General features: G+C 33.7%; 1 protein-coding gene across 1 annotated transcript in view; it reads right to left on the minus strand.

The window, feature by feature from the left end:
- LOC134281824 (multiple epidermal growth factor-like domains protein 10) overlaps positions 1 to 10174 on the minus strand; it is a gene marked incomplete at its 5' end in the record, with an annotated part of 34844 nt that extends 24670 nt beyond the window's left edge. The window contains 5 exons of the mRNA XM_062764262.1: positions 47 to 187; positions 415 to 552; positions 1404 to 1541; positions 9024 to 9278; positions 9919 to 10174. Of these exons, the coding sequence (XP_062620246.1) occupies positions 47 to 187; positions 415 to 552; positions 1404 to 1541; positions 9024 to 9278; positions 9919 to 10174 (928 nt within the window). The remainder of the gene's footprint in view (positions 1 to 46; positions 188 to 414; positions 553 to 1403; positions 1542 to 9023; positions 9279 to 9918) is intronic.
- Between the last annotated feature and the right edge of the window lie 1914 nt (positions 10175 to 12088).

A 12088-nucleotide genomic window follows, 5' to 3' on the forward strand; every position in this document is an offset into this window, starting at 1 on the left:
CTATCATTTTTCTACATATTTGTAATATATATAACAGATTTATTACTCTTGTCACATTTTATATCCTTCCACCCTGCCTGACAACCATTTTGACATTGCCCTGTTTTCCTGTTACATCTTTTCGGCTCTCCACAGTTGATGTCACACATGTCTAGGCAGTTATATCCATACCGCCCTTCAGGACATACTAAGACAAAAATAAAGAGAGTCCTCAAAAAGAGTATTGAAGTATATGTAATATTGCTAAGCAAGGTTCAATAGTTCTTCTTAGTGTCTTTCCCCCTTTATATGATCATCAGTTGGCCGAATACTAATTTTTTAAAAAAGATGAATTACTTTGAAAAGTACACGTAAGGTGATGGAGATGAAAAAGACAATATACTAATTTTTACTCTAGATTATTAATTAATTAACCTTGTGTACAATTGTTTCCATAGTAACCTCTTTCGCAGCCATTAAAGCATGACCCGTTAATGTGATGACATTGTTTATTTCCGAAGCAAAACCCGCATGACTGAGCACAGTTTTGTCCGAATTTACCACCGTCACAAACTATTAATAGAATATGAAATTAATATACATCATATTACTTTTATATAAATTCTTTTGATAAAAAAAAATGAAAAAAAAAATGTGTTAGTCCTACAATAGATATTTATTGATTTTTTTTTTTTGTCCTTTAAAAGGATGTTGGTACTGCATGATAAATCTGTATTAACCAAATCTGTACTAAATAACAAAGACGAAAAGAAACTAAAATACATCATGAATATTTAATTTGCTATATTGTCCTGAACGTATTAATGGAAAAATCTGTGAATATTTGAATGGAAAGATTATGGCCTAAAAAATATGAAAATCTTCATACATTCATAGACCTAAAGATACGATGGATTGAAATTGCAAACATGTCAATTGATTGTTTCGACAACAATATTCAATTATTTATATAAATGAGATATCTAAGTCAGTATCCTACATCATTATAAAAAAAATGTTCCTTCCTTAAAAATGCTCTTCACTTCTGTAATGAATAGGCCATTACTCTGTGATATACTTAAACCTAAAAATGAAGGAGAATGCAACTAATTAAGTAATACGTGTGAGTTTAAATGTATTGCTGAATCGGTGAAAAGGAAAATTCTATGTCGTAACAGATATAGGTATATTATGCTTTTTCCTCTACACCGAATAAAAACCTAATAATTAGCGAGTTATAATCATCACAAAAAAAAAAAAACAACAAAAAAACGATTTAAGGACTTTTTTAAAAGCACAAATCATTAACTATGTTTTTTCTCTCTATCTCGCTCTCCTTTGCTCTCTCTCTCTCTGTCTCTCTCTCTCTCTCTCTCTCTCTCTTTCACCAAACAATTTTTCAGGAGTGGCTTGTAGTTACGTACATTGATCACATCGTGAGCCTTTCTGCCCAGCAATACATCCAAAACAAGTCCCGTCCACAATGTTACAGCGTCCTTCACGACAAGTCTGTGGACACGGAAATGTACAATTCTCTCCGAAAATAACAAAGGAAGGGCATCCTATATTGAATATTAAAATACTTTAAATGACCATATTCAATATATTTTTGTTTTAGCTCTACAGACCCTGAGGCGTGCTACTATCCCAAAAAAGCGTGTGACTTTCGTGCGCTTTCCGTTTCGTTCAAACCGTGTAGCGTTTCGTGTAAACCGTGCAGCATTTCGTGCAAACCGTGTAGCGTTTCGTGTAAACCATGTAGCGTTTCGTGTAAGCTCCAAAGCGTTTCGTGCAAACCGTGTAGCGAGCGTGCGAAAAGCGTGTGAGAAACGTGCGACTTTCGTTTAAGAACCGTGTGAGAAACGTGTGACTTTCGTGCAAGAATCGTGTAAGATTCATTCGGAAGTCATTTTATTTTAAATATGGCTATCGATCGGTCAGGATGTCAAATTGTATTAGTATTTTATTATTGAATTAATTATGCTTGTGATATTTTAGGAGTAAAACCAAAAAAAAAAGGAATAACAAAATGAAATTACACGGTAATGTATAATTTATATTTGTTTCTTTCTTTTCCTTCTATATGTACAAAAATGTGTTCAAATTAATCAACAAATAAAGATATGTATAATTTTTTTTTTTTAAAGCAAAAATAGTTACTCCGGCCTTGTCTTTACATGTACAACCCGCACTTTCGAAAGAAAGTTCGGGTATATTGTTGTTACTCATCCGTCCGTCCGTCCGTCCGTCCGTACGTCCGTCTGTCACACTTTTCTTCCCTGAACTCCTCCTACATTTTTTACACTAGCTTAATCATCCTTTGGGAGATGGTTGGGGGTGTCATGTAGATGTGCAGTAAGGTTTCGGAATTTTGATTTTGCCCCGGGGGATCAAATGGGGGTCGAAAAATGACGTTTTTTTATACAAAAAGCCCCTTCTTCCCTGAACTCCTCCTACATTTTTCACAGTAGCTTAATCATCCTTTGGGAGATGGTTGGGGGTGTCATGTAGATGTGCAGTAAGGTTTCGGAATTTTGATTTTGCCCCGGGGGATCAAATGGGGGTCGAAAAATGACGTTTTTTATACAAAAAGCCCCTTCTTCCCTGAACTCCTCCTACATTTTTCACAGTAGCTTAATCATCCTTTGGGAGATGGTTGGGGGTGTCATGTAGATGTGCAGTAAGGTTTCGGAATTTTGATTTTGCCCCGGGGGATCAAATGGGGGTCGAAAAATGACGTTTTTTATACAAAAAGCCCCTTCTTCCCTGAACTCCTCCTACATTTTTCACAGTAGCTTAATCATCCTTTGGGAGATGGTTGGGGGTGTCATGTAGATGTGCAGTAAGGTTTCGGAATTTTAATTTTGCCCCGGGGGATCAAATGGGGGTCGAAAAATGACGTTTTTTATACAAAAAGCCCCTTCTTCCCTGAACTCCTCCTACATTTTTCACAGTAGCTTAATCATCCTTTGGGAGATGGTTTGGGGTGTCATGTAGATGTGCAGTAAGGTTTCGGAATTTCGATTTTGCCCCGGGGGATCAAATGGGGGTCGAAAAATGACGTTTTTTATACAAAAAGCCCCTTCTTCCCTGAACTCCTCCTACATTTTTCACAGTAGCTTAATCATCCTTTGGGAGATGGTTGGGGGTGTCATGTAGATGTGCAGTAAGGTTTCGGAATTTTGATTTTGCCCCGGGGGATCAAATGGGGGTCGAAAAATGACGTTTTTTATACAAAAAGCCCCTTCTTCCTTGAACTCCTTCTACAATTTACTCAGCAGCCTAATCATCTTTTGAGAGATGGCTGGTGGTGTCATGTAGATGTGCAGTAAGGTTTCAGAATTTCGATTTTGCCCCGGGGGTTCAAATGGGGGTCGAAAAATGACGTTTTTTATATAAAAAGCCCCTTCTTCCCTGAACTCCTCCTACATTTTTCACAGTAGCTTAATCATCCTTTGGGAGATGGTTTGGGGTGTCATGTAGATGTGCAGTAAGGTTTCGGAATTTTGATTTTGCCCAGGGGGGTCAAATGGGGGTCGAAAAATGACGTTTTTCATACAAAGAGCCCTGTTTTCCCTGAACTCCTCTTACATTTTACTCAGCAGCTTAATCATCTTTTGGGAGATGGTTGGTGGTGTCAGGTAGATGTGCAGTAAGGTTTCGGAATTTTGATGTTGCCCCGGGGGTCAAATGGGGGTTGAAGAATAATGTTTTTCAAACAAAGAGCCCTGTTTTCCCTGAACTCCTCTTACATTTTACTCAGCAGCTTAATCATCTTTTGGGAGATGGTTGGTGGGGTCATGTAGATATGCAGTAAGGTTTTGGAATTTAGATTTTGCCCCGGGGGGTCAAATGTGGGTCGGAAAATGATGCTTTTTGTGCAAAAAGCCCTGTCTTACTTGAAGTCTTCCTTAATGTTACTCAGAAGCCTAATAATCTTTTAGGAGGGTTAAATATTTTGAAAATTATGTAAAACATCAACGTCAAGGGGTAACAAGATGTGTTTGTGAAATACTATGCGCCCGGCATCAACAAAGTACAAAAAGCTATATTTTTTGCATATAGGTCACAGTCAAGGTCATTGACCTTGGTGTTGTTTGTAAGAACTTAATTAGTGGGGTATGCATACTAAATATGAAGTTGTTATCTCCTATGGTTCAAAAGTTATGGCAAAAAGTAGAAAAAGCTATTTTTAGCATATAGGTCACCGTTAAGGTCACAAGGTCATTGACCTTCATGTCATTTGAAGGAACTTTATCAGTGCAGTATTCGAACCAAATATGAAGTCTCTATCTCCTATGGTTCAAAGGTTATGGCAAAAAGTGGAAAAAGCTATTTTTAGTATAAAGGTCACAGTCAAGGTCACATGATCATTGACCTTGGTGTTGTTTGAAAGAACCTATTTAGTGAAGTATGCATACCAAATATGAAGTCCCTATCTCCTATGGTTCAAAAGTTATGACCAACACTTGAAAAACCTATTTTTAGCATATAAGTCGCAGTCAAGGTCACAAGGTCATTGACCTTGATGTCATTTGAAAGAACTTTGTTAGAGGAGTATGCATACCAAATATGAAGTCTCTATCTCTTACGGTTCAAAAGTATTGGCCAAGGTTAAACTTGACAACAGACAAACAGACAAACAGATAAACAGACAAACAGACAGGACAAAAACAATATGCGCCCCTAAAAAATTGGGGCGCATAAAAAAAACATTGCATGCTGGGAAACACCTTGAATTCTTATGAGTAATTTATGTACATGTCAAATGTGAGAGTCATATCTCATCTCAATCAAAAGTTATAAGCAAATGCAACATTTTTGAAAAGTAGGTTAGGCTTGATCGCTTCAAGGTCAAGGTCACAGTGTAAAAATATTTGGAAAGGTCTTTATCACAGGTAATAATAAACATGCATTATGATATGAATGCCCTAACTTTTCTCTTTCAAAATGATGAATTTATAACAACTTAATTTTTTTGCAAGTTGGTCAAACTTCTAGGTCACATGTAAAAAAAAAACATGCCATTCTCACAGGTAAATATACTAATAATAATTTTAATATGAATGTCTCTTCTCATTCTGTAGATATGACCGTGATAACCAAGATTAAATTTTTTGAGACAGATGGACTGAGTCTGACATACAAATGTACATATTTCTATATGAATTGGGTAAAATTCGCCCAGTGGTTCTAGAGAAGTTAAAAATGTAAAAAGTTTTCAGACAAACAGATGGACAACACGTCACGACAGACATTATATGCTAAGGAAACAAAAAAAGCTCAAATGAGTGTTTTGAAAGGGTTACAATATGGTTGGAGTATTTGAAAAGCTGTTTTTTTTCCTGCAGAGATATGCATGACCAACATATTTATGTTTTATATTTTCTTTAGTAATTTGTTTGTTTGTTGTGAATACATCTTCCCTCATATGGAGACACCACCAAATAATAATGTAGATAAGATGTGTTTGTGAAACACTGATGTCCCAGTATGGAAGCCTATGGCGAAGGTTGAAGTTTCTCAAATATATGTCAAACTCAAAGGTCAAGGGTTCAAATTGTTAGTGTCAGAAGAAAGTCTATGTTAAATAAAGAAATCTCTAGTAATTCCTTTTCAAAAGTTAATTGCCAAGGTTAATTTTTTTTTTAAGTGGTTCAAACTCTAGGGTCAAGGTCAAACATATTTCCTGTTGACAGTTCAAAATGAATACAATATGTCATGATAAGTATGAAAGCCCTAGCACCTACTGATCAAAAATTAGGCAGAGTTTAAAGTTTGGTATTTTTCTTGTAAAAATGTGTATCCCATGTCAAGCGATCAGAGGTAAAAATTAATGGTACCCAAATAAAAGGTCTTATTAAATTGTCACAAGAAATAAACCTATAAAATGTGGAAGCTATATGTATAGCCCATCCCACTTAAAACTTATGGGCAAGCTAGCTAGGATTTAATTTTTGCAGACTTATAGACAGACATACTATAAACACAAGAAACAAAATATGTACATGTATAATAATTAGTCAAATGGAAAAAAAATATACTATTAAACTGGAATCACAAAATAGATTGTTATTTCAGGGACAGGAAGTGGGTAGGAAGATTGGAATCCCCCCCCTCCCTCCCCCCCCCCCCATCTTGCATTTGCTTTGTTATTTAAACAAGACTATATACTGTAGCAAGTAAAAAATGACTCTTGACATCCTCTCCCTATAAACTTAGAAAACATTGACCTCCCTATCATTGTTTTTTTATTTGTTTATTTGTTTTCATTTTTTTTCTCCTGCTTGTCACGAAATTCTGGGCTGGAATTTTTTGACTTAGATGTGAACCCCCCTCCCTACTCCCTAAAAAAATTCTGGATCCGCACCAGTATTGGCAGTAACTGAATGTCACATCGACAATGGGAGATAACTTCACAATATGAAATTCGTCTAGTGTGGCATGGGATGATCTTTGACCCTTTTTAAACTTTAACCTAATCATTGACTTCTACTTACCGACTCCCTGTGTCTCGTAAACTTCATGAAATATAAATCCAATTATAACACAAAATGAATTAATCCAATGCACACCAGACTGCAACCATGTGCCATTTTGGCGAACTTTCGTCGATTCCGTCACCTTATCAGATGAAGTGGGAATCGGCCGAGGTGTGCCAAATGGTGTTTAATCTATAAATATCATAATGGGTGACGCAACGTGATGTAATGTAGAAATTTACATGTTCACATGTATAGTACAAGAACAAATTTTAAATTAATTCATTACAAACGATATTAAATTTTAACAAACCTTTTCCATCTAGCCTATTCCAAAAAGTATGTGCTGTGTGATTGTGGCGTCGAGGGGGGGGGGGGGGGGGTAGTAAATTTAAAAAGGTCCTATTATGAGCAAAACAAATATAATTTCAGACGCGGATCCAGAATTTTTTTCCGGGGGGGGGGGGGGGGGGGGAGGTCCACCTCAGTCAAAAAAAATCCTATCCCAGAAATTGACAATCAAAAAAAAACCTAAAGTAAATCTCACCCAAACGTCAAAAACCTATATCGTGGAGGTGGGTAAGGGGTAGTGGTGACTTCTATTGCCGCAAATGTTTAACTTTTCATACCTATTTTACACATATTCGTGTTTACCAGGGGGGGGGGGGATCTGCATTTTCAAAGGGGGGTCCATTGTAACTTTTTCCTTGTTTTAGTGTATACATTTTTTAACCTTGTAAATTCCAAGGGGGGGGGGGGGCTGACCCCCCCCCCCCCCCCTGACAGATCCGTGCATGAATTTACATCATTAATAAAATTCAGACTTGTATATAATGAATTAAGCATGTATAAAATAAATATAAGAGGTTCTGAGTTATAGGTCACAGGGTCTGAGAATTTCATAATCAATTTGATTAATACATGTAAATTATAGAATTATTTTGACTATTTCCTTTGAAAGCCGCCCAATATGTAGGAGCGTGTATTTAGAGGCAAGTGAGCGACTGGATTGTATTGTTTTTCACAGCATAAAATGGTTCAGTTATAAATATTTATATCATTAAAAATTATAAATCAGATTGATTTATCCTTTATGTCAAATACATTTCGAAGCTGTAAACAGTAAACTGGAAATGCAATGGTAGTCTTTTCATGAATATCATGTAAGAAAAGCTGAGGCGTAAATCATGAATAATTGTAAATTAATATTAAAATGGAATAACATTTTTCTCATTAAATGAATAGTAATTACTAGCTTAAGTTAAGTTCTACATGTATGTATTGTTTATATATTGAATATTTTGTCCGCGACTATTATATAATTAATGTTCACATATCCATCAGAATTAGAATATGGGAGGTGAAAACCAGGATTTTACAGCACTATAAAGAAAACAATTTGATTGCTCCCCAATTTGTACTGCATACTAGTAAACTGGAAAGGAATAGTATTCGCTATTTAGCTCATTTGACCCGACCCCTCTCTTTGAGCGGTTTCTGATCCTATAGATAATGCTTACGTAGGTTAAAAAACATCTTTAAAATTTTTGTTTCAACAACTGGACCGTATTTCAACCAAAATTGCTACAAAGTATCATTGAATAAAGGGAATTCTAGTGTGTCAATATAATCAATATCATTTACAATCAATGAGTTTATATTCCTGCAGTAAGAAAAGAATTTGTGAAAAAATTATTAAAATATCTGGTAAAATTATTACATCAAGAGAATGACTAATAAATAAAAGTATTTTAAAACTTTCATGATATCGGCATTTCGTTTTTAAAGCTGGATAAATTGATAAATAAATACGAGAAGAAATTTATTAATTAATTATAACTGTCAGGGTATTAAATATTTCTATCGGTTTATGTTATATAGTGAGGGAAAATTTAAACAGGTGCTAAATGTTCTTTGTGAAGAGCAAAATTGATTGATCATACATGGAATAATCCTCCGAGATATTCCGAGTAGAATCAAGTTTGTTCCAAAACGACCCTCAGATTACAGTGGGGCCACATAGCGTGTGAGAAACGTGTACAAACGTTTCTCAAGCCTTTTTTTAAAATCATGACACCCCATGGATAAAGAGTTTCGTGTAAACCGTGTAGTGTTTCGTGCAAACCGTGTAGCGTTTCGTGTAAAAATAAACGTTTTTCAAATTCTTCTCAAGCGTTCGTGTCTTCAAGTAAGCGTTGTTTTAATTCCGTATTACATTGTATTTTTAAAGATTTCAAAAATAGGCCTTTAAAATAACAGTAACAAGTTAAAAATGATTTTAAACAAAAATTGGGTATTGAGCTCATTTTTTGAAAACAGAGTCAAGCTTGCAAAAAATCACTGTCAAATAAACATAGATAAAGATATCCTCTTGAAAAACACAGATCTATTAGATTAGATAACAGGGCAAGTATTTCAGCTTTTTTCTTCATTGTATTGGTTGACAATGGTTTTCCATGGGGTGTCAATTTCCACTGTTACCTTCCAAAACAGCGCCAATTATATAATATATCATAAAGTATTTATTGTACAGAATAAACTAGATATTTTATAAATCATTACCATAAACCTGGACTTCACAGAGTTCATTGAATGCGTATGTCGAATATCCTTCAGGGTAGGTAACTCCTGGGAGTCTCTCGTTGTAATAGATGACGTACCGTCCATGCTTTATACATTCTATTGTAATATTACTCGGTATCGTTTCTCTAGTGTAGTTTGTGTCTTTAAAACATAGATAGCCGTCATCTTTCTTGGTGGTGTTCGATATGTAAACCGAAAAACCAAGGAAGCGGGAAGGGTAACCATTGGATATATCTAGTGCAATATATTAAATCAATATAAATGTGTGGTGCTTTTTCATTATTATCTCTTTTTGTAAACACTTAATGATATAAATATATATTCGTGTTAATAATATTAAATATAATTTATTTTAAACATCAGACTAAATAACTTTTACAAATATTTTCGTACAATGTCTTGCCAGTGTGCAATGATCACATTTCAGCAACTTGCTCTAAAATAGTTGATATTTATCTTTAAAAAAGACATGCCAAAATAATTAGTAAAGGTTTCTTTTGTGCCTTTTCCCCAATTTTTTGGAGGGGGGAGGGGGTACTGAAAAAAACTTTTTACCTTAAGAACCTTTAATGCTATGGAATATCTTTGTCATTACATATTTATTACGAGTGAATTATCTTATCTTGTATTTTGAAAGTTATTACATTTTATACCCGAAAAAAATTTTTAACTGTACATAAATAAATTATGTTTCAAAATAATACCCACCGTAAACAAATATTTCACAGTGGAAATTACACCACCTTATCAATTCCTGATCAATTAAAATTTTTATTTAAAATAATAAAGAAAAAGCATTATTTTTTACCAACGAGCATTGTAAAATTTAAATAGAATATGAACTTAGTTAAATTGATGATTTTGAGTACGATACCCCACGGCAAATTTTCCGTCCTGTAGTAGATTGTTATATGGTGAATGCTGACAATTCCAGATAGATTCACCCACCAGGTAGCAGTTTGTTTTTGATTTCCCGATATTACACATTGCCCTCCATTAAGAGACCTGTCCGAAAACCTCCCGTCCACTGCATTAGCAGACTTGATATAACTGTAATAGGCGCTATAGGGATGATTTTGCCATGTTGATTTACGTAAAGCAAGATTCTCTATGAATAAAAATGAAATGACCTTTTTTAATCACTGAAAGATTCTCTAAGAGAGAAAATAAATTCTCAAAAATTGCACATATATACCAAATTAAACTTGTCAAAAATTAACTTTCTTATTAATTATCAATTTACTAAAATATGTAAAACTATTCAGTATTTCTTTTTTCATCATTTTCATATACAGTTGCAGCACGGTATTTATCCAAATGCTATTCATCCCGATGCATCACCTTCCGGACAAAATTTTTGGGTAATGTACTATTTCATTGAAACATGACTTTCCGGAAAAATGACTTTAACCAGACGGGATTTTTCCAAGCAGTGTCGATTTGTCTGCATAAGTTCATGTTAAACACAATTGTTTTCCAAATATGAAGATAATTTTATTTCTTCTCTATATATTAAATTTTCATTGATGACAACATTTCGTTATATCCCTCCTAAATGGTTAATTTTTGCCAATTATGTATTTTTATCGGTACTTAAACCATAAATTAGTGTGTAGTTATCTTTCTTTGAACAATCATTTTATATTTTAATTTTTAGTAAAAGTTCATCAATAAACATCAGTTCTAAAATTCAAGATCAGGGTTGACTATAAAATTCATTGTGAGTACCATGTATGTGAAGTAAAAGTTAAATTCGCACTTAAGACCTTTTCACCCTCACAATTTTAATGTTTAAAGTACAAAAAGTACAAAATCTGCATTTATTTTCATTTGATATACTCAAAATTTTTAATTATTGCCAGAAAATGCAAGTCACAATATTATTTAAGATATGCAAATTAAATAAACAAAAATATATGTCAGGTTAAAAAAAATCGCACATTTTTGGTAAACAGTATCATGAAAAATGTTTTTTAAAATGGTTAAAATGCATAATTCTGATGCTGTATGTTTCTAAATACTTCCCTATATTAGATAATTTTGAATTGTGGATATCAGGGAAACTATTTTACATTAGAAGAACAATAAAGCAAATGCCTGAATAAAGAGGCATAAGAATGAGTTACTGCCCTTGCCAACATTTTTTAAAGATTGAATAATTGATAAAATAAAGTAAATATGCATTTTTAGACTTTTTTTATTTAACAATATTTACCATTACACCTATTGTAAAGTATTCTTCCAAAAGAAAATTTTTTATTAGGTATGAGTTTAAACTAACTACAGTTTTAGCAAAAACCTATGGCATAATAGGAGGATGTAATTACCTTGAATTACAGTATTTGAAAATTAAAAATGCTGATCAGATAAAACTATTGTTTTGATCAATAACAACAATTTCTTCTCATACCATTGATTTGACAAAATGTTGATTTTAATGAAATACGGTATGTGTTCTTTAAAATTCGGTCTTCATATTTTAGCGGATTTGGCGCTGCCAACAATGCACTAATTAATGAATATCTCTAAGAATTAAATTATTTACATAATAAATCCATTACACTGAAGGGACATAATTATGAAGCGCTAATTTATGTTAAGCCTTAACTTCACCCCCAGTGATTAAGCTAAATTTTGAATACGCCAGATTATTTTTACGCGTACAACTGTACAGTTTATCTAGAAAAATAAATTAGCGTCACCTTTGGCACACATTTGTTTATGCCAATATGTCGACATAACTATTTACAAATACATGGTATCATTGTGATACAAATTGATGTTTTTCAATTCTTCATGTCTTCATTCTATTAACATCAATATGAAAAAAGGTGGCAAATCTAATGAAAAGTTAGTTGAGTTAAAGTGCAAAGACTGAATACCATCGATTAAGACAAAACAAAAAGGAACATGCTAATTCTAGTTGGCAAAAGGAAAGCAAAAACGTCTCCACACATGTGTTAATCAGTCTCCACATTTGTTTTAATATTTTTTACATTGTCTTACTTTTCTTATCTTATCAATAAAATTTTTTTTTTAATATA

The sequence above is a fragment of the Saccostrea cucullata genome, unplaced genomic scaffold (genome assembly GCF_032062105.1).
Source record: "Saccostrea cucullata isolate Sc308-1 unplaced genomic scaffold, CSIRO_AGI_Scuc_v1 ctg6681, whole genome shotgun sequence".
In the NCBI taxonomy this organism is placed as follows: Eukaryota; Metazoa; Mollusca; class Bivalvia; order Ostreida; family Ostreidae; genus Saccostrea; species Saccostrea cuccullata.